The sequence below is a fragment of the Phocoena phocoena genome, chromosome 11 (genome assembly GCF_963924675.1).
Source record: "Phocoena phocoena chromosome 11, mPhoPho1.1, whole genome shotgun sequence".
Classification (NCBI taxonomy): Eukaryota; Metazoa; Chordata; class Mammalia; order Artiodactyla; family Phocoenidae; genus Phocoena; species Phocoena phocoena.
Genome location: NC_089229.1, coordinates 94908634 through 94931574, shown reverse-complemented (window position 1 = coordinate 94931574; position 22941 = coordinate 94908634). Strand labels below are relative to the sequence as shown.

At 47.8% G+C, this 22941-nt stretch overlaps 1 protein-coding gene across 16 annotated transcripts; it reads left to right on the top strand.

Annotated features, from left to right (window-relative positions):
- The first annotated feature begins 421 nt into the window (after positions 1-421).
- On the top strand, positions 422-21916 carry PHC1 (polyhomeotic homolog 1). Of its 16 annotated transcripts, XM_065888372.1 has the most exons (16): positions 422-652; positions 1895-1907; positions 3450-3607; positions 4739-4849; positions 5656-5736; positions 6235-6384; positions 7110-7265; positions 12880-13369; positions 14762-15525; positions 16096-16243; positions 16483-16694; positions 17296-17410; positions 18256-18364; positions 18572-18722; positions 19188-19419; positions 20913-21916. In XM_065888372.1, exons 3-16 carry the CDS (start codon positions 3494-3496, stop codon positions 21065-21067), a joined length of 2988 nt encoding a protein of 995 aa, XP_065744444.1. In that variant the 5' UTR covers positions 422-652; positions 1895-1907; positions 3450-3493; the 3' UTR covers positions 21068-21916. The 16 variants fall into 16 exon arrangements, with proteins under 16 accessions (XP_065744444.1, XP_065744437.1, XP_065744447.1 ...); XM_065888365.1 differs by lacking the exon at positions 1895-1907 and having other exon boundaries at positions 542-644; XM_065888375.1 differs by lacking the exons at positions 422-652; positions 1895-1907 and having other exon boundaries at positions 3494-3607; positions 14762-14994; positions 15430-15525; positions 20913-21067.
- Positions 21917-22941: the final 1025 nt, after the last annotated feature.

The window sequence follows — 22941 nt, the reverse complement described above, 5'->3', positions numbered from 1 at the left end:
TCTCCCATCTCCCTCTACCTCTCTGTGAGAGGTGAGTTCCCCGCTAGAGGCCAGCACTTTCTCCGTTTCGTCCCTCCCACCGGCGAGCAGAACTCGGAGAGAAAGAAGGGGAAAAAAGAGGAGAAAGAGCGAGAGAGGGGAAAAAAAACACCAAAAACCCCGGGGCCTAAGCGCGGAGGCCTGGCAGCAGTGTCGTCATGGCAACGGGCGCCGGCAGGAAACGAGGGACTCGCGGGAGGGAGGGGGGAGGGCGCCGAGGGGAGGGGGAGGGACAGGGGAGGGGTCCGGCTGCCCCGGAAGCACCTCCCCGCCAGCCCCCTCCTCCAGCCCGGCCCGCAGCCCCCGGCCTGCAGCCCCCACCCTCTCGGCCCGGCAGGAAGTGACAGGCCCCGAGCGAGCCCCGAAGGCCTGGCGGAGCCGCGGCCGGCCCGCACCCGGAGCGGCGGGAGGGGCGGGGAGCCGCGGCCGCGCCGGGCGCCTCCCACCCCGCTCTCGGCGCCCCCGCCCCTCCAGGAAGGGGAGGAGGCGAGGGGAGCCCGCCGCGGAGGCCGAGCGAGCCCCCCGCCCAGCCCGGCGCCGGGGGACCCCGGCACGTGAGGTGGACGCCCCCCCGAGAGCGCTCGGGTGCAGAGCCAGGCGCGGAGGTAAGCGGGCGGCCGCGGGCCGGGCAGGGGCAGGACCTCCGGGGGCTTGGCTGCGCGGGGATGTTTCTTCCGCCACCTCGGGCTGTGGAACGCCCCAGGTACCTCCCCCGGCGTCTTTCCCTGCCTACCTCTGGCGCTCGCTCTGCGGTCCTTCCCTCTGCCTGTCCAGCCTCCCGCTCTTCTGTTCATTTCGCTGTGCTCACTGCTGTCCGTCCGTCACCCTAGTTGCTTCTGACCGCTCATTCTCTCATTCATTTTCCCGTCTCTGACTTTGGCTTTCCTATCCAAGCATGCTGTCTAGTTATCTCCCTGCTTTTTCTGGTCCGCTGGGTTCCTCAGCCTCCAGTTCCTCGACTTCTGTCTGTCTCCCCGCTCTCAGTAAGCACATTTCTCCGCTCACTTGGGTCGGTTCACTTGGGTCGGTTCACTGCTGGCACCGCTCAGTCGACCCCCGTCCCGCGGTGTGATTGATCCCTCTTGCGAACGTCGTTCTCATCCAGGTTCTAGGTACAGCAAGGACCCCTGGGGCGTCTCCTCTCCCTCTTCTTCACATGGCTTCCATTTCTTTGGCACAGCCTTCCCCGAACCACCCCCCTCCTCCCGCCCCCCTTCCTATGCCCCATCCTTCCTACGAGACAGTTTCGTGCTTGGGGAAATTGATTTCCTCCAACTCTTGGCTCGGTAGGCCGAGTACCAGGTCCACTTCAATATCCTCTTCCAGCTCCTTGCCAAAGGTCTGCTCCAACCCAACCACACACGCCCAAATGCTGCCTTTCAGGATGACCGTGGTTTAGTTACTTTGGGGACCTCTATGGGTCAGCTTCTCTTTCTCTTCCAGTTAAATTCTGAAAATTTAAATTCACTGTGCTTCCCAAACTTTTTGTTATCTTCACTTTCTGTATTTAATTTTACAGTCCCAACACTGATCACTAATGAATAGATTTATGTGCCTGGGATCCAGGAATCCTGGTTTTGATGACAGTTTCTCCTGATTTTATTAAAAACTTTAAGCTGGTCCCTTTTCACCTCTTTTCTGTTTCTCACTCTGAAAAATTAATAAGACTTCCATTTGGGGGGGAGATGAGGGATCGTACGTTTTATTAGCATTTTCACCCATGAAGGGAATTAATGTCCCCTCCAGGGTCTCCTCCTGTCTCTGAGTCCAGTGAACTAAGTCCGGTGATCTATACAGCTGTGCCGTGCTGCCTCTAACCCTTACCCACTTTTTTTCTTCACATGCTGATAATGAGGATTCATGGGTCTGTATCTGTTTAGTGCTTTAATATTTTGGCAAAAGATGTGGGGAGAAGATAGACTAGACTTGAAGCCAGTGTGATTTCTTCTGTGTACTTCTTGGGTTATATCCATGTTTGCAGTAACATTTGCTATTCCTGTACAACTGAATTCTTGGGGGATAACGATGCAATCAGATGATACTGGGAGTGGAATCATAAAAAATCTCCCCAACTTTATTTCCAAGCCCAAGCGTTTTGATTTTGTTTACTTTGTTTGTTTTGAATGCAGTCATTAAAATAGATCCACCCTAATAAAACTGTCGACACCCCTTAGCAGAAATTCTGGTTTGATGTTTACATTCCAAAACCAAATTGTGCTGTGCTGATCCGACATTTATAGCGGCTCCACGCCTCAAAAGTAGACAATATAGTATTTAGGTTTAACAGAAAAGGGGAAAAAAAAGAATGAACAAAAAAACCTTATTGTCATTTAGTGCTGCTTCGAAGGCTTGTTTCTTCCTACTTCTCATCTGTCTCTTTGCTTGGTTCTTAGCAATGTTTTCATGTCTTTTTGCAAATTTTAGTGTAGACCCCAGAGGGTAAATTCTGACTACTTTAGTGGACTCAAAAGTTGAATTTTATTTTCTTGAAGATTTTCATTGTTGTCTTTACTATGTTTAATACCTGTAAGTCATTTGTTAAAATGATGTATTATACTTATTTGTGAAGCCTTCCTTGCAAACAGGGAAACTGAGGTTATAAGAAGGGAGAGTGACACGTCCAAGGTGTTACAAGTAGCCTGAGTGGGAACCAGGCAGCTCTTCGGGCGATACGGGCTGTAGGCTAGTTCTTCTGTCTCCTAGTTTTATGCCTTTCTATGATGCATTCAATGTATTGATATCTGTATCTTAAGCCCCTCCTCCATAAAATGATGACAGTGAGTACTCAAAGTGAGTGACACTGCCTTAATCATAGATTGTTTTTGGTTTGAAGAAGCATGTCCTAGTGTAAAGGTTTGATACTTAACTAGGACAACTTTAACTTCAGAAAACCTCATTTCCACAATTGTGAAGTGGGGATAATTATATTTACTGTAGAGCACTGAGAGATGATGGAGGTGAAGAGCCTAGCCCAGTGAGAGGAGGCACCTAGTGGCTTCTCAGTAAATGGTGACCATTGTTAATAAGGTGATGCTGATAATGGTGTTGCACATGCGGAGAGAGATGAGATAACAGTACATTTTAAATGGGACGACTTTAACCTATTTAAAAGTGTTATGGGGATATAAGGTGGCCTTACTATTACGAGGAACCGCCTTACATTCTGGCCATTTTATATTTAAGGGCATGAGGGAATAGGTAAAAGTTGTTTATTTCGAGACACTGCTTAGCTTTAAAAGATGGTGTGGGGACGTTATGGTTATAAGAGCATATTGAAGATTTGGTAGTTATTAATCCGGAGAAATCATGGTTTATGGAAGAAGAGGAAGGTTCTTAGATAACTTAATAATGACATGAAATAGTAGTTTGAGATCAGGTGTAAATTTGAATCCTTTGCTGCTTCCATCTAGGTCTCGAGTCGGAGCGCCAGCCTCGGGCTCCCTGGACCTCCATCATGGAGACTGAGAGTGAGCAGAGCTCCAACTCCACCAATGGGAGCTCCGGCTCTGGGGGCAGCTCTCGGCCCCAGATAGCTCAGATGTCACTTTACGAACGGCAAGCAGTGCAGGTGAGGCTCAGCTCTGAGGGGCTGTGATCTGTGAGCATTGGCTTGGGGCGGGCAAGGATGCAGGAAGATAATTGCCCTTGGTTCCTTTCCAGCAAACGCGGGGAGTTGGATTAGGTGACACCTAAGGTCCCTTCCAGTTAGTTAGTTAAGGTCCCTTCCAGTTAGTTCTGAGAATCTTAGGAGTTCACAACAGTTTGAGCAAGGAGGCAGAATGAGATTCAGTCTTTAAGGTTTTTATGCCATTCAGTTCATGTTGCTAGATTCTAACTAACCATTTCTCTTTATGGATTGTCAGGTTTTTAATTTTTGGTCTGTCTTGAAAATCATCCTGAGTAATGGAAGTTAAGAACTTTTACTTAAAATATTTTAGCTACTAGAATAACTATGCACATCCTAAGACTGGTCCTAATTATTAAAAAGAATACAGTTATATCCTGAAGTTAATGTTAAAACTGAATTACCAGTATCATCTTGATAAACACCCATGAGTATTATGCTGTAGGTGTTTGAAAATGCCAGTTACTTGAAAATTTTACCTGATACAGTCTTTCATAAGTGACCACTTACTCTATTTTTCATCGTATTCAACCCCTTAGGATTCTGTCACCTTTATTGTATCCCTAGAATATGGTCTTTTATTTTCTTCTTCTCTTTACATTAATGAACATCCCATTTATTTTCAAACCAGTTTAGTCCTAATTCTTTGTTATATCGTATATTAACAGATTCCTTTTGGGAAATAAGAGTTCATGTGAGTTACACTGCTTTACTTTTCAAGAATAGAGCACAGCAGAATTAACTGCTTGTCTACTTTTTAAGGACTTACTGGTTCTGATATAAAAATGGACAAATCAGATGTTGACAATTTAACCAGATACCCATCTTCCTTTGTTTCCCTCCTTCCCATATGTCCCTTTCAGAGGATCACAGTGATTTCCATAGAATAGGAGTTAGGAGTGATTCTTCTTTTTTTCCTGGCCACGCCGTGCGGCTTGCGGGATGTTCGTTCCCCGACGAGGGATCGAACCCGTGCCCCTGCATTGGGAGCACGGAGTCTTAACCACTGGACCGCCAGGCAAGTCCCAGGAGTGATTCATTCTAAGTGGATTGATCCCCGCTCTTTCTTCCTAGGCTCTGCAGGCACTGCAGCGTCAGCCCAACGCGGCTCAGTATTTCCACCAGTTCATGCTCCAGCAGCAGCTCAGCAATGCCCAGCTGCACAGCCTGGCTGCCGTCCAGCAGGTGAGAGGTCAGCAGCTAGCTGGCCCAGGAGGGAGGGAGCAGGCACTACAGGTGGGTCGGGGCACGCTGCCTCCTCCGCTGGGCCAGGCTGGAAACAGTCTCCTCTGCCTCCTGTCCTCCTGCAGGAGGATGAAGGGACCTTAGTGTCTGGGCTCTCAGTAAGAACTGTGGGGAAACTACCTTTTAGGGGTAGCATGGCTTTGTGCTAGACCTGTACCGTCCAGTATGGTAGCCGTTAGCCACAGGTAGCTATTGAGCGCTTAAAATACGGCTAGTGCAAACGGAGGTGTGCGAAAAGATTTTGGATTTCAGAGACTTAGTGTGAAAAAAAAATTTCAGTAGTTTGTTTATGTTGGTTACATGTTGAAATGAGATAGGTCAGCTTGAATAAAGTAAATTATTAAAGTTTACTTCTCCTGTTTCTCTTCACTTTTCGAGAAGTGTTCCTACTAGATTATATACGTGGCTTGTATTATATTTGTATTGATTGGGCAGCACTGGGCTGGACTTAGCAGTGACTCATGACGTCACCTGACCAAAGTTTCTTGCAGCTAAAAGAAAGTGGGAGGAAGAGAGTGGGTTGCCCGCCTGCCCCGGCTGGGTCATGTGGGAGTACTGGGTTAGCATATGTGACAACATGAGGGTAATTGGGATTGTGAAGACACTGGTCCTTGCTCCATAGTAGAGGCTCTCAGTTCTTACCTGAGATCTCTATTATATTTTGTGCCTGTGATCTATTACTGGCAGATTCAGAGCCTTTTCCTTCATTGTCTCTGCTCTTTCTTGTCTTCTTTCCCCACTAACAGGCCACGATTGCTGCCAGTCGGCAGGCCAGCTCCCCAAACACCAGCCCCGCCCAGCAGCAGACCACCACCACCCAGGCCTCCGTGAGTACTGCCCCTCCCCTCTGAGGGGCTTTCCCCTCTGGGTCTTTGCCCCTGGGTTAAACTACTTTGTGCTGCTGGTTTGAGAGTGTTTATTGAGCCGTCAATGGTATTTACTGCCCTTATGTAGAGAATATTAGTAAAATGGAAAGTAACCAGCTTGGATCTGTATAGGAGTCTTAACGAGGAGATCTAAGAAAGGAGGAGGAAAATCCTGCGTAGCGGTAGCAAGGCGGTAGCAAAGCCTTGAATGAGAAGTAAGGTCGGTTCCGTTTCGTTCCTTTGCCTTCTCAACTGTTACGCTGGTGGTTAGGGACCGGTTTGGTGATACCCTCCAGTAGCCGGATGACAGTAATGGATAGCAAGGTATTATGCATTTCCTCCTGACTCTATGAAAGTGAGATACTCTGTTCTGGGCCGCGTCACTGAATTTGTCAGTCGTGTATATTTCCTTTTACCTCTCCCCAGTCCTGAGTCCTGGTTCCTTTCTGTACCACACAGATCAATCTGGCCACCACGTCAGCCGCCCAACTCATCAGCCGATCCCAGAGTGTGAGCTCTCCCAGTGCTACCACTTTGACCCAATCTGTGCTACTGGGGAACACCACCTCCCCACCCCTCAACCAGTCCCAGGCCCAGATGTATCTACGGGTAAGCCAAAGCCGCGGTCGCTGTTGCCCCAGGGCCATAAAAGTCCTGTGTCTTATTGAGTGAAAGCTATGTTTTATTTTTTTGGCCACACCACGCAGCTTATGGGATGTTAGCTCCTCGACTAGGGATTGAACCCGGGCCCGCAGTAGTGAAAGCGCCGGGTCCTGACCACTGACCACCAGGGAATGCCCAGAGTGAAAGCTGTTTTATTTAATCATGGTTACCCAGATGTTTTAAGACAAGCTGATCTGCTTCCCCTGCCTTACTTAACCTCTAGAAGTGATGCTTAGTGTTTACAGGTAGCCTGCAGATTACTGAGATCCTAAGTTAGAAGATGTTCGCCTTAGTATCTGAGAAATTTGCGTCAGATAATAGTCTAATCTTTAAACCTATGACTCGAGTACACGAATCGTAAGTGTTATGTCTTGGCCTGTCTGCTTACTATATATAGACACTTGGTCCACAATCCTCATTGTCTCAACTTCTTTGACGTTTGATTCTTTGTTATCAGTGTATAGTTTTATACACGTTCTAGGTTTTCTTCAGATGCTTCATCGCACGTGGAAAATAAGGGTCTCCTGGGTTGGTGTGGAAAGGGGCAGGGCTTAGCTGTCTCGTATCTTCTGTTTATTTTGTCTTGTGGTCCCTCCCTTCCGTCTCTTCTGTCTCTCTTCTTTTCCTCTTGCTCTCTTCCCTCTGCTCGTCCTCTTCCTCCTCCTTGCCAGCCACAGCTGGGAAACCTGTTGCAGGTAAACCGGACCCTGGGCCGGAATGTGCCTCTAGCCTCCCAGCTCATCCTGATGCCCAACGGGGCGGTGGCCGCGGTCCAGCAGGAGGCGCCATCTGCTCAGCCTCCGGGAGTTCACGCAGATGCCGATCAGGTCAGTGGCGACCACTTGACCTGTGGACTGACGCTGGGGAGGGTGAGGGGAATGGCCTCGGACCAGGGCCCACCCTTCCACCCCATTACCACTTTTCAGAATCCTTTTTAAAAAAAATTTTTGTAGAACTTGAATACTTTACACCTTTTTAGTTCTTTGAGTTAGGAAAGGAAGTAGACTTGACTGAAAACAGCCCTGTGGATGTGGGAAGCCTTATTCTTAATACCGGACATATGTCCTTACCCTTCTTTTAGCCCTCCATGGCTCAGTTTCATTCAGGAAGTCTTAGTTCTCTCTTCTTGCAGTACTGTCTCTGTAAGATAAGGGATGGTTGAGGGAATTCTAGTTAGACACACGTGAAGCTGACCTGGCTGAGTTACTGGCAAAACACTTGATTCCTTGTCTTTATGAGTCACTGTAGCTCTCAACCTTCAGCTGTCTGTTTCCGCTCACTGTGTTCGCAGTAAAGTCTTCCTCACCAGTGCTTCCCATGCCTTATCTCCAATATGTGTGTGTGTGTGTGTGTGTGTGTGTGTGTGTGTGTGTGTGTGTGTATACATATATAGAGAGCCTGAATGTTTTAGCTTCTTACGGGTGGGTTACAAACTGGGATCTCATAGTACTCGTTTCATTCTTTTAGTTCATCAGTCAGCAAGTAAATATTGCGCTCTCTCTTTTGATGTGCTCAGGTATATACTAGAAACTGGGGGATTGAAAAATGAGTCAAGTCTTCAAAGAGCTTAGAGCAGAAAGCAGTGCAAAAGTAAACAGTACCAACTTTGAGTGATGCAGGAGCTTAGGGAAGAGTCGCCTGCATTTCTTTTCAGTGACTTTTAGGGACATGAACAGATTCTTAAAGGACGGGTAGGATTTGATTTGGAGTAAGAAGAACACTGGAGAGAGAACAGTATGTGTAAAGGCCTATCTCACGTACGTGAAGATGATTTGGGGATGAGTGAATAAAGTGGAGACGGCAGGCCTGTGGCTGGAAAGGTCGTTGTTAGGGAGAAGTCTGAAAGCCAGGTAACTTCACAGGTAGCAGTGGCACTGCTGGCTTGAAAGGCAGATTGACAGGGTCAGGAAACTCCTTGAGAAAGAATCATTTAGGAACACGTGCCTGGAGAAGAAAGAGAAATGAGGGAACCTGCTAAGAAACTGTTGAGGTCATTTAGTTACAAGGTAAGGCCTTTGGTTTAGACTACAGTGATAGCCGTATCACTGGATCAGCCGTATCACAGCCGTATCACTGGATCAGAGGATGAGGTGGAGCCTGCTTCCATTGCAATTCTTTCATTTATCCATCTATTTATTCATCAGATATTTGTGTGTCAGTGTGTGGAGGGACAGAGCAGTGGTTGAAAGTGGGAATCTGATGTTTGGGTCAGATTCCAACTGCATGACTTAGTGTGACCCCTGCAAATGGCCTAACATTTTTAGCCACAATTTCTTCATCTATTAAATTAGCTGTTATAAAATACTTACCTCAGAGTGTGTTGTGAGGACCAAGGGAGTTGATGTGTGTAAGCGTTTGAAGAGTGCCTGGACACAGCATAGTGAGTGTTTTAAGAGTTTAGCCCTCGTTACGATCAGATATCAGACGTTCCTTGGCCTTGAATGTCCAAGGTCATGATCACTGGACTGATGGAGATGACACATCATCAAAGCACATTGAACAGATAATCACCTGAATAGTTTAGTGATTGCTTCATTAGAAAGTACAGTGTGCTGGGACTTCCCTGGTGGTGCAGTGGTTAAGAATCCACCTGCCAATGCAGGGGACACAGGTTCGATCCCTGGTCCGGGAAGATCCCACATGCCGCAGAGCAGCTAAGCCCGTGCACCACAACTACTGAAGTCCACACGCCTAGAGCCCGTGCTCCACAACAAGAGAAGCCACCGCAATGAGAAGCCCTCGTACCACAACGAAGAGTAGCCCCCTCTCGCCGCAGCTAGAGAAAGCCTGCACGCAGCAACGAAGACCCAACACAGCCAAAAATAAATAAATTTATTTAAAAAAAAAAAGTACAGAGTGCTCTGAAAACATAGAAAGGGACTTAATTTAGCTTTGGGATGGGAGTAGAAGTCAAGAAGGCGTTCCCGAGTAGATGGCAGTTAAATGGGGGCCTGTAGAAGTTAGTCAGGGCAAGACATGAAATGAGAGTGAAGGCAGGGTCCCCCCCATGTCCAGAGACCTGAGGAGGGAAGGGACTTTGTATATTTGAGGCACTAAAAGAAGACCCGTGTTCCTGGAGCCTGGCGCTGCGGGGTGGAGATGGCGCTGGGGAGGTGGGAGAAACTAATCTTGCAGGGCCTTGGGGACTGTGTAGGATTGGGGGCTCTATGTGAAGGCCAGTGGGAAATGGCAGTGACTTGGAGACTTGAGGGTTTAAAAAAATTTTTCTTTTAGTTTAAGGACTATGTTGGCTCCTCTGGAGGATAAATGGAAATGGTGTGAGTGTGAATATAGGGAGGAAAACAGTGTTGTAAGAGTTTAGGGGGAAGACGTTTGGATTAGGTGGTAGCAATGTAGATGGACAGAAATGAGTAGATTGGAGAAAAAACTTCGAAGATCATTGGAAAGGGAGGCCTGACCCAGTAGATGGGGGAGTGGGGGTAGGTGCCAGAGCTGGGATCTGACACGGCCTGAGGGGCCAGGAGCGCTGTGAATGCGATGAAGAATGCCGGGGAAGTGGACGCAGGGTGAAGTTCACTTGAGGATGTGCCGACCTAGCAGTGCTTGTGAGCCGCCCACGAGGAGGTCTCGGGTCAGCAGTCTGATGTACACAGTGCTCAGCTCGGAGGAGTCTGACTGAGTTGGAGATGAACAGACAGGAGTAGTGTGCGTGGAGATGATAAGAGAAGTCAAGCACCGGAAACCGCTTGGGGAGCTGGTACGGATTGAGAAGAGAAAAGCCTTCAAGCTGGAGCCCCGAGGTTTAGAACGAGCCCTTAGAAAATAGAGCAGCTCCAGTTGGAGTAGAGGGTGGTGGGCTGGCAGAGGGGAAGAGGCAAGAGTGACAGAGACACGATCTGGATTGTGCAGGGTCACGAAGACAAGGGAGCCGAATGTTATGAAAGTGGAGGGGGTCCTCTGTCCAGTTCAGTGGAGAGGGCGGGAGAGCTGGACTTAGGTCTGTGGGTGGAGAGCCCTTCCGGGGGAGTCGGAGGCTGAAGCCAGAGGAGCGGTGTGACTTGAGGAATGACTGGGTGGTGGGAGTCGGTGCGGTGGTTGTAAACAATTATTAAGAGATTAGCAGGAACAGGAGAGGCGGGTGAAGCTGGGCTTGGGAATGGGGTTCCGCTTGGTGATGGCAGGGAGCCAGTAGAGGAGAGGTTGAAGCAGGAGGAGGGGATGGGACCCTCAGCCTGGAGAAGGACGGCCCTTGGAGAGGAGGAAGGAGAGGGAGAGGGGGTGGTAAGTGACGGGGGCAGGTGCAGGGGCAGGTTTGGTGGAACTGCTGAAGCATCGCGCACATCTAGTGGTTTTATTGTCTCTGCTGGAGTGAACAGTGACAGGGGAAAGAGGAAGTGGTTCTGAGGTACAAGGAGAGGAGGAAAGTTTTAAATAGCCATTATGGAAAGGAAGCCGGTTAGAAAAGGTAAGAAGTATATAAGTGCCCCAGCACCCAATCCTGATGATTCTTGTAAATCTCTCTCAAAAGCTATTGCCTCTTCTTCTTTATTACTGTTGTCTGAATTCGGGTTCTTTTTGTTTTTCGCCTGAATTACTGTACTAGTTTCCTAATTGGTCTCTTGACTTCAGCCATATCTACTTCTAATCCTCTCCCACATTACTAACAGAATAAGTTTTTTAATAAGGAGATATATGTTGTTACTAACATTATTTTTAATTGTACCTCTGGTGTACAGAATTTGATAAATCATAATCCTTGGCTTATGGCCTCCTCTCATCAATGGTCCACTTTTTAAAAATATTTACTCAGTAAGTTTTAATCATGTAATAAGCCATCCCCAGTTCCATCCACTGCCTCCCCTTACCCATGATTCCTAGGTTCATCCTTCCCTGTGTCCCTTTTTATATAGTTTTATTGCCTTTACGTATATTTCCAAAATGTACTTTTATTATGGAACATTTCAGACATAAACAAAAATATAAAGAAATATGAATCTCCATGTACTTAACCATCCAGCGTCAGCATTTATAAACATGTGGCCAATCTCTCCAGACCCCCTTCCCTTCACCTGTGGATTATTTAGAAGTGAATTCCAGATACCATATCATTTATACATATATATATATATACACACACACACACACACATATATGTCTAATTTATATTTAAATTTATAAGGTACTTGTGTGCAGTCTCTTTGGGAATGATTTCTTGATAGCTTATTGTCAAAATCCATCTGTATTGTTGTATGTCATTGTACTTTATTCATTTTGATTTCTATGTAATATTCCATCGTGTAAATATACTACACATCTTAATTCATCTTCTCTTCTGATTATGGCCATTCAGTTGGTTTCCAGGCTTTTATTATCATGACTAGTGCTGCTGTGACCATTCTTAACACAAGCCACCCACTGTATACGGCGAGCATTTCTCTTATGGGGTTCCTGGGTTATTAGAGTGTGTGTGAATAGTCACCTTTAGGATATGATGCCAAACTGTTTTCCAGAGTGGTTGTACTGATTTGTACCTTCATCAGCAGTGTTTAAAAGAATAGTTTCGACTATAGATTTGATCACCATGATTCTGATGCATAGTCTTCAGTGGCTTTAAGTGCTCATCATTCCTTCTCTCAGTTCATACCTTGGAGCACTTACTATCTGTCAGGCACTGTGCTAGGTGCTGGGAATATAACAACAAAGAAGATGGAGAAACTTTGTTTCCAAAGTAAAGTTCAGGCTCTCTTTAACACACCAGGCCCTTCGAGATCTGTCCTCTTTCTAGCCTCAGCCTACCTTCCTAGCTTCATTTCTTGCCATTTCTTCTAGTTCACCCCAAACATAATGAAGTATTTATAATTTCCAGAAATGCTGTGCTCTTTATTGGCTCAGTGGCCTTGCAGTGTTGTCACCTATGTCTTCGAACCCCTGCCTTCACTATTACCTGTTGGTTCTCAGCTCAGACATCACCTGTTTTAGGACGTCTTCGCTAATCTCCCTAGTCTGAGTTAATCTCCTCTCTGTGCTCGTGTAGTACTGTGTGCCTATCTGTGCATAGTGTAATTTGGTTTTCTTGTCTTTTTTAGTAGAAAGTACTCATTAAAAGCAGGGGCTCGTGTCTTTCATCTCTGCATTCCCAGTATCCAGTGTGGTACCTGAAGCATAGTAGGTGTTTTGTAGATGTTGAATGAATGAATGGAGAGGAAAGGGAAAATCGGAGACATTTTGAAGGAATAAAATAACCAAACTAGATGATGGATTTGATAGTGAGTGAAGGAGCCTGAAAAATCAAATATGACTTGAGTCCCTCCCTGGGAAGGCCTTCACTGTGTACGTTTGTACAGGACGGGGTACAAGTTGAGGGGGGCTGTGGAATATCTGTAGCTGTCGTCACTGCTTCGGAATCAGTCACAGAAATCTTTGCCCTGAGTGCCCCCTGTTCCCCTTTTCTCAGTCTGTCTTTTGCTTCTTATCTTTCAGGTGCAGAACTTGGCAGTCAGGAACCAACAGGCCTCAGCCCAAGGACCCCAAATGCAAGGCTCTGCTCAGAAGGCCATTCCTCCTGGAGCCTCCCCTGTCTCCAGCCTCTCCCAGGCCTCTAGCCAGGCCCTCGCTGTGGCTCAGGCTTCCTCTGGGGCCTCAGGCCAGTCCCTCAACCTTAGTCAAGCTGGTGGAGGCAGTGGGAATAGCATCCCAGGGTCCATGGGTCCAGGTGGCCAGACACCTGGGGGCTTGGGTCAGTTGCCTTCCTCAGGAATGGGTGGTGGTGGGAGCTGTCCCAGGAAGGGCACAGGAGTGGTGCAGCCCTTGCCTGCAGCCCAGGCAGTGACTGTGAGTCAGGGCAGCCAGACAGAAGCAGAAAGTGCAGCGACCAAGAAGGCAGAAGCAGATGGGACTGGTCAGCAGAGCGTGGGCATGAACCTGACACGGACAGCCACACCTGCTCCCAGCCAGACCCTTATTAGCTCAGGTAAGCTGTCACCTCTCATAATGTCATTGTTCTCTCGGGACTTGTTTAAAATCGTCAGAGTACATATCTTTGCCATTTTTCCTGCTTGTCTTGGTCCCGGACTAGTGGAAGGAAAGAGAATCACATCAACCTTGATCATATTAGTCCAGGGAGACAGGACGACAGGTAACAGAGATGGATCTTGTCTGTTTCCACCAGGCAGCAGTCAGTTTACAAGTTGCCTTGTCCTCTCTTTCTTAGGTCCTGAGTTCTTCAGTTTACTCACTCGACCCATTCATTCACTTGGTTCTTTTTGAATTGCCTACTATGTTCTAGGAGGTGCTGGGACGCATCTTTGAAAAACGGACTCCTCTGCTCACGGAGCTTACAGTTTAGCATAAGGGATGCGTTTAATGTTGGTTAGTTGGCCCAGTGTAGAGCAGAGACTGTATAGGTGCCTTAGAGCACTTAGGATGAGCAAATAGAGCCATGGTTTAATACAGTCAACTTGTGATCATCTGTATCAATGATAAGGATAAAAAAGAATAAATAATAACGCCAAATAGTTCTTGATTTCAGGCTGTGTATGGAGTTAGATGTGTGCACCTTACTTGGTGATGTTTATTTTTGCCTTCCTTGTTTCTAGTTCTTTAGTTGTTGCTATATTTGAATAATGTATTCACAAAATGTAACAGTTAATTATCAGTTTAATACCTAGTATTTACACACTGTAGCACTTCTGTTACCGAAGTGCTTTCATTTCACATATATCCTCTGGACACTCTGGTAGAGTATGGAGCGGGGAGATCCCAACTCTAGTTTACGGTGGAGGAAACTGGGTAAAGTCCGAGCTCGCAGCTGCTGACTCGTAAGACATCTTCTCATAGGCGGTGACCCAAACTGATAAATGTTGGAGACCGAGGCATTCACGGGAAGATGTTGGTATCTTTACCTCTGTGGACGTTTATCATTTCGGTGACTGCTAAGTGTTTCTCACGTGTCAGGCCCTGGGCTGGGTTCTAGGGATGTAAAAATGAACGAAACATGGCCTCAGTGCTTGAGGAGCTTGAGTCTAATCGTGGAGAGGATGGGCCCGCCGTTGTCCTTGCTGAGTGCAAAGTAACAGGATTTAAGTGGAGCAAAAAAGTAAAAGTCAGATAAACGCAAGAAGTTACCGAGGACTGTTAACTGCTCGAGCAAGAGTGGTCTCTCCCGGAAACCTTTAAGACTGGGGTAGTTGGTAACGTCAGACTAGGAAGGAGTGAGAGCCCAGCAGCCGCCCGGGCCCCTCCAGGCTCGCCTTCCATTCGCCGTCTGGGTCCGCCTCGGAAGGGTGCTCTGGCTTCCCATTCCTGGGGCTGCTGCTGACTTTCTGCCCCCTCCCTCTTTGTCGCTTCGGGGCTGTCCCCGCAGCCACCTACACGCAGATCCAGCCCCACTCGCTGATCCAGCAGCAGCAGCAGATCCACCTGCAGCAGAAGCAGGTGGTGATCCAGCAGCAGATCGCCATCCACCACCAGCAGCAGTTCCCGCACCGCCAGGCGCAGCTGCTGCACACGGCCACCCACCTCCAGCTGGCCCAGCAGCAGCAGCAGCAGCAGCAGCAGGCCACGCCCCTCCCTGCGCCCCCGCCCCCGCAGGGCCCCGCCGCCCAGCAGGCCCCGCCTTCGCAGTCCCAGCAGCCAGCCCAGACTCTGGTTGTCCAGCCCATGCTGCAGTCTTCGCCCTTGTCGCTCCCTCCTGACCCAGCCCCCAAGCCCCCCGTCCCCATCCAGTCCAAGCCACCTGTGGCCCCTGTCAAGCCTCCTCAGCTGGGGGCTGCCAAGATGTCAGCCACCCAGCAACCTCCGCCCCACATCCCCGTGCAAGTCGTGGGCACCCGGCAGCCAGGTACAGCCCAGGCCCAGGCTTTGGGGCTGGCCCAGCTGGCAGCCGCCGTACCTGCTTCCCGGGGGATGGCAGGCACAGTGCAGCCTGGCCAGGCCCACGTGGCCTCCTCGCCGCCTTCATCCCAGGCCCCTGGTGCGCTGCAGGAGGGCCCACCCGCGTTGGCTTCGGGGATGACCCTGGCTCCTGTGCAGGGGACGGCACATGTGGTGAAGGGGGCGGCTACCGCCTCCTCGCCTGTTGTGGCCCAGGTCCCTGCCGCCTTCTACATGCAGTCTGTGCACCTGCCGGTGAGTGATGCCTGATGGCTTGGAGGGCACTATCATCCTTGAGAGGACCTGAGTTTAGTTTAGGAGGGGAATAAGGAGTTAGGAAGGTTAAGATACTGGTATGGATCACTGCTTCTTTTGTAAGAGAGAGACATGTTCATGGAAGGTTAAGATCCTGGCACTTACTTCTTCCTTTTGTAAGAGGGAGACATTAGTGTAGATAATATCTGAAGTTCATACTCCTAAATTTGCCACTGAAATTCTGTGTTTTTGGATCTGTACTAAGTTATATCAAGATATAGCCTTAACCACCAAAATTGATTTTTAGAAAAACAACAGTTCGTGGTTGGGCTGTTGATGAACCCAGGGTCTCCAGGTCTACGTGAGGACCTGGAGAAAATGTTGTATTTTTTGTCTTGATGTAGAAGTTACACTTCTTGGGAATGACCAGAAATTTTACTGTACTGTGGGAAGTATACAAATTGGGGAATCTAGAACTAAGAAGATTTTCTCTTGACAGTATGGGAATAATTGTGTTTTCTTGTTACCCTTCACTCATAAATCTTTTCTTTCCTGTTCTTCACTTTATAGGGCAAACCCCAGACATTGCCCGTCAAACGCAAGGCTGAGTCAGAGGAGGAGAGAGACGATATCTCCACGTTGAGTTCAATGCTTCCTGCGAAGGCGTCTCCGGTAGTAGAGAGCCCGAAGGCCATGGAGGAGAAGGGCGGTCTTGGAGGTGAGTAACTGGCTTCTGCAGTGCTGCTGGAGTACATAGAAATTAGAGCAAAGTTCTGAGTGAGCTGAAAGATCACTCTGCCTCAGTAGGCTTGGTGGAGTAGATCCAAACACAGGGAATCCAGGGTTAATGATCAAAAGGGAACACGTATTACTGTGGAAGATCAGGCTGACCTGGCTCATAGATGGATCAGCTAGGTCATCCCCTACCTGCCCCTCAGTCTTGTGTTTATTTTCCAGACAAAGCTGAACCAGTGACCAGTGTGAATGCTGGTACCCCGAGCAGTGATGTAGTAGCCTTGGCTCCTGCCCCGTCAGCACCGCCTCCCACGCTGGCCATGGTGTCCAGACAGATGGGTGACTCCAAGCCCCCACAGGCCATTGTGAAGCCCCAGATTCTCACCCACATCATCGAAGGCTTCGTTATCCAGGAAGGAGCAGAACCTTTTCCGGTGAGGGCAGGGCCAGAAGGCGGGGCTTGGTCTGATGGTTGTCGTTTCAAACTCCACGAAATCAAAAGGCCCAGAACTATTTAATTATTAGCGAATGGTTCAATTCTGTTGTTTGTACGGTTAGTTGTAAAGAAGGAAGTGAAGAGAAGAAAGAATATGTAGACTAGAAAGTGAAAATGTTGGGAAGAGGAGAAGAAAAGGAAGAAAGTGACCTCTAAAGCTGTCATGTTTAGTTAGACAAATTAGGTTGTTTTATAGTGAAGAAAATTGTGGTAGAGAAGTTAAGAGACTTTTCTGGATACCATGAGTTGCAGAACCAGGACTTAGAACACAAGTATCTTGACTCCTAGTATGTTCCCTACAATTTAGGAAGGAAAAGGACAAAATAGGGAGCCCAGGTAGGAACCTGTTCTCCAGTGGCTTATCTGAAAAAAGCCAGTTAGAGGCTCTTGATTGCTATATTGAAAGTGGTTTTCTCTGCATCGGACTTGGTCATTAACTCAGAAATCTGGGCAGAGACATGGTGGTGAAAAATGGTGGGGAAAGCTATAGGGAAGCAGAAAGGAATTAGGCTAACTTAACTAACCTTTTTCTGGGACAGGTGGGTTGTTCTCAGTTACTGAAAGAGTCTGAGAAGCCACTGCAGACTGGCCTCGTGACAGGGCTGAATGAGAATCAGTCGGGTGGCCCCTTAGGTGGGGACAGCCCATCTGCTGGTAAGTATTTATTTAGAGACCCATCTGGGGAAGGAGGCTGATGGAGATGTGTTTGAGGACTTAGTGTAAAATAGGAATTATCTGTTTAAAGTGGGAATTACGTGAAGTCCATCCACGCTGAGAAACCAGAAGCCACATCATATAACAGAATACGTAGACTCACATAAAAGTTGTTCCATAGGATAGAATTAAGGGGAATTTTATCAAGCTAGAGTAATCTGTTGAATTATTTACTATAAGGATATATTTTTCAAAAGACGATCTAAAATAGGCTATTTCTGGGAATTCCCTGGCGGTTCAGTGGTTAGGACTCCACACTTCCACTGCAGGGGGCACGGGTTTGATCCCTGGTTGGGGAACTAAGATCCTGCATGTTGCAGGGTGCGGCCAAAAAAAAAATAATAATACAGGCTATATCTTAATTTCCAGTTCTCCTTATTCTAGATTCTGTACTACATGTTAAGGAGTCCTGTTCACATTTCCCCCCCCTGCTTTTGGAAACTTCTGTGGGAGAGAGGTCTTATGTCTTTCCAGGCATTAAGTAATCTTTTCCTCTCTCCTGTTCAGAAATGCAGTCTTGTCTGAAATCTGAGATTATGAGTCAGGATAAAACTAGTCATTTAAAGTGGAAATCGTCTGGCTTAAGGTTAGGAAGACTGTGATGTTCTTGAGGGACAGTTCTTTACGGCTCTGGATCTTGAACTTTGTTTTAGGGAGATTCTCAGTTAGGTTGAGTAGGTCTTTGGGGGGAACCCTGCGAGTAATTAGAGTCCAGCGTTGGGCCTGACGGGGGCCTGAGTGGCAGCAGAAACCGATGCAGCCCTCCTGCGCTGCCTTGTTTTCAGAGCTCGATAAGAAGGCGAACCTCCTGAAGTGCGAGTACTGTGGGAAGTACGCCCCTGCAGAGCAGTTTCGCGGCTCCAAGAGATTCTGCTCCATGACTTGCGCAAAGAGGTACTGTAGGCACCCCGCCTCACCCCCCTCCATCTAACCTTACACCCCTTCCCTAGGATCTGCTCAAGGCTCATAGTTAATGTCTCCTCTGCTTTCATTCCCTTCCCCAAATCGGCCCTTAAAATCCCAGTTCACATTTAGTGCAGGGGAGCAAGGCGGTCTTCTCTGGTAGCACTCATGACCTCCTGTACGTGCCCCAACCTGTAGGTATAATGTGAGCTGTAGCCACCAATTCCGGCTGAAGAGGAAAAAAATGAAAGAGTTTCAAGAAGCCAACTATGCCCGCGTTCGCCGGCGCGGACCCCGCCGCAGCTCCTCCGACATCGCCCGTGCCAAGATCCAGGGCAAGCGTCACCGGGTGAGCTGCCGGTGCGGGGCGCACTACCTCAGAAATGGGCCTTTTTCCTTCCTCTTGCCCACGGGGCAGTTCCTTTGCCCAGCTAAAATGAGTATGAGACCAGAACTCTGGTTTTGCGTTGATTGCCTTACTCCAAATTCCAAGAGATCCTGACCTCTGTGTCTCTTCTCACCTTACTGGTTGCCTGTCTGTTAATCCTTATGCCGTGTTTGAGGAGGGAAAATCTAGGGCAGTCGTTGGTAGAAGGGGAGAACCGAGAGAGGGATACAGTTCATACTTGAGAGGCACTCGAGAGCGGACTGGTGACTTCGGGCATTTGCACGTGAAGTACAGATTATTTCACTTGTGCTAAGATTAGTTTTTCCTCTGTGCTCGATAGTAATCCAAACCCAGGGTGGCTGGGGAAAGGAGAGGGAAACCTCATGACACTGTTACTTGTGACCTGTTTTGCGTTTTTTTCTGTAGGGTCAAGAGGACTCTAGCCGGGGTTCAGATAATTCCAGTTACGATGAAGCACTCTCTCCAACATCTCCTGGGCCTTTATCCGTGCGAGCAGGGCATGGAGAACGTGACCTGGGGAACCCCAATACAGCTCCGCCTACACCAGAATTACATGGCATCAACCCTGTGTTCCTGTCCAGTAATCCTAGCCGTTGGAGCGTAGAGGAGGTGTATGAGTTTATTGCTTCTCTACAAGGTATCGCGGGCCTGTCCACCAGGACCCAGGTCACCTATATTGCTTCATTTTCCTACAGTTTTCTTTAGGTCATCCCCCAGGGGCTTTTGTAACTGGAAATGTAACGGACTTAAGCAGTAGAGGCTTAAGTATGATATGACGAAGGCTCTACTCTTGGTATTTATTCCAGTTTTGTCCACAGCCTGGTTTCCCAGTTTTCCTGGGTTGACTGTCCTCTGCTATGTCAGTAATCTTGCAACAGTTGATTTTCATCTATGATTCTTAACCAATAATTTTTAAAGTATTTTTTTATGTGTGATTAATTGGGATACCCACCGTGGATAAAAGACTTTTCTCAGCGGAGAAGGGGATTAGGAAATAATGGGCCATTGTTGCCCTGCTCTCTTCAAGGCAGGATTATTTATAAGCTATTCTTTTTTTTTTTTTAAATAAATTTATTTATTTAATTTATAATTTTTGGCTGTGTTGGGTCTTCGTTGCTGTGTGTGGGCTTTCTCTAGTTGTGGCGAGCAGGGGCCGCTCCTCACTGCGGTGCACGGGCTTCTCATTGCAGCGGCTTCTCTTGTTGTGGAGCATGGGCTGCTCTAGGTGCGCGGGCTGAGTAGTTGTGGCACACGGGCTGAGTAGTTGTGGCACGCGGGCTTCAGTAGTTGTGGCACACGGGCACTAGAGCACAGGCTCAGTAGTTGTGGCGCACAGGCTTAGTTGCTCCGTGACATGTGGGATCTTCCCGGACCAGGGCTCGAACCCGTGTCCCCTGCATTGGCAGATAAGCTATTCTTGACAAAGGGATGGCTTTCTCCAGCAGGAAAACCATCCTACCCTTCTTGGTATTTTGTCTGAATTCTGGGCCCTTAAAGATGTCAAGACGGCTCTTAACTTTGATTTTCTTGCCAGTGTCAAAACATATATATATATTGCTCCCTCCCTTTGCCCCCCTCAGGTTATCTGAATGAAGGTATCTCTCTGGTTGAACAACTTAGGTGTTTTATCTTGGCTCTTTTTTAAAAAAAAAAAAGAGTTAATACTTCGGCTGCATTGGGTCTTCATTGCTGTGCGTGGGTTTTCTCTAGTTGGTGGCAAGCAGGGGCCGCTCCTCGCTGCGGTGCACGGGCTTCTCGTTGTGGAGCACGGGCTCTAGGTGCGTGGGCCTCAGCGGTTGCAGCATATGGGCTCAGCGGTTGTGGCTTGCGGGCTCTAGAGCACAGGCTCAGTAGTTGTGGCACACGGGCTTAGTTGCTTTGCGGCATGTGGGATCTTCCCGGACCAGGGATCGAACCCATGTCCCCTGCATTGGCAGGAGGATTCTTAACCACTGCGCCACCAGGGAAGTCCACGTCTTGGCTCTTGTTGTTTTTATAAATAGCCAGTTGCTCTGATTTCATTTTGCTTCCAAAGCTTGCCATGTCAGGCCACTGTATTACTGAATTTAGGACAAGTACTTTGGTGCTACCGTGTAGTTTCTCATACATATTCCCATCATTTCCTTCTAGGCTGCCAAGAGATTGCAGAGGAGTTTCGTTCCCAGGAGATTGATGGACAGGCCCTTTTATTACTTAAAGAGGAACATCTTATGAGTGCCATGAACATCAAGCTGGGCCCTGCCCTCAAGATCTGCGCCAAGATAAACGTCCTCAAGGAGACCTAAGGTGGCCCTCTTGCACAAACCAGCCTAAGGCAGACACTCCCCACTGTCCAGGTTATAACCTGGTGCCAGCAGAGACTTCACAGGGAAGACAGAGCTGTTCCAATTATGTATGTCTTCTGTAGAGGGGATTACTGAGACAGGGAAGACAAGTGCAAGAACTGGTCGCTGGTGCTACATGGTGGCAGCTTTGACATTTCTCTGGGTTCTACTTTATTTTTTAAATCTTTACGATTCTCACCTACCCTAATCCAATCTTTATAAAAGAGGCAGTCTAGAGAACTAGGACTGCTCGGCCTTATCCCAGAGCGGAGTGTCTAGCCAGGGTCAGAATTCTCCTGGAGGAGGAATGTACAGTATGGTGAGGCGAGGAAATGGGTGGAATGTAGGTGTGCCTCAGCAGTGGGGGAGCTAGGGTTTTCTAGCTTGTGTGACACAAGTAGCAAAATCTGGCACTCCCTCTTCCCTCTGGATCGTGTGACTGTAGCTGTGGCCCAGAGTTTTGTTGTCACTCTCTTAGTATTGGATATTTTCTCCTGCATCCACGGCAGGGTCACCAGCCAGGGTAGAGACTGGGTTGGCATCATTCTGATTTGCTGCAGGGACTAAAAGTTTTGGGCACACATGTGGCTGTTGTCTTTCTTTCCGCATCCCCCTGCTCCTTTCCAGTTTATCTGTTGTCTCCTACCCCACCTTTCTTTTCCATTCCAACTCTGCTCTGTCCTATAGCTTTATAAAGCAGGAGCGCGTGGGACTGAGGTCAGGAATAGAAGTACCTGCCTTAGGCGCTATACCTTATACAACAAAAATATTAAATATTTTTTTCCTCCTCAGTAAAAGGATGAAAATTGGTCTCAGTTGTCTGTTACTCCATCATTCCAGTGTATCTACCCTCTTCTTTCACACAAATGACTAGGCCAATGTGTTTTTTTTTAATCTTTTAAGTGTTTTTGTACAAAAAAATGTATACATATATTTTTTGCATTTTTAAAACACCAGATTGTGGGGGAGGGATGCAAACAAATAACAAAAAAGATGCTTTTATAACATTATTTTCCCTGTTTAGAAAGAAGAAAAAAAATCATTCCAATAGTATTTAAAAGTCCAAAGATGAAATCATTTCATTTCCTTCTCTAAAGGCTAAAAAAAGGCCCCTGCCTATTGATTCCATCCTTCTGTGTCCAGTGGAGCCATGTTACTCTTCAGTGGCCCAGGCTCACTATCACACAAAGATCAGGCCAGGTTTCTGGGCACACGGCCTGAACAGAAAGGTGGAAGCATCAGAAGATTAAGACCGTCTCCCCACAGAAGTAATGTCGTGGGCAAGAAGACACGTCCCTGAGCCAGAAAAAGGGACAAGTGCTGCAGCCGCCGCAGCCAGGGCGGAAGGTGGCAGAGCCCTGGATGTCCCACTTCTGCCTCCATTCCCTTTCCAGAAGACTGGGGGCAAAAAAAAAAAAAAAAAAAAAAAAAGTCAAAATGACATGCCTATGAAGGAAAAGTGCAACATGTTTAGAAATACTGATACAGGGAATGTTTTAGGAGTAAGAAAAGTTTCGCCAGCTTTGACTGCAAGTGGGAGAAGAAAGCCATCAAGGAGATCCCACTACCAAGGTAAACAGACTTCCCTTTTCTGGAACCCCGGCGGCACAGGAGGTCAATTTCAATGTCCCTTTCCAATGGACTGGACTTCTGGATTAGGCATTTTGGCTGCAGATGGACCAATAACTTTAGACTACAGTCCAGGTCCTAGCTCCAGCTATAAAGTCACTCCAATGCCAGCAAATGATGTATGGTACCTTGTAATCCTCTAATTGGGAAATTTCAAATTTTCCCATCCTAATTCCAGAGGTGGGAGGATTAAGTCTACGACATCA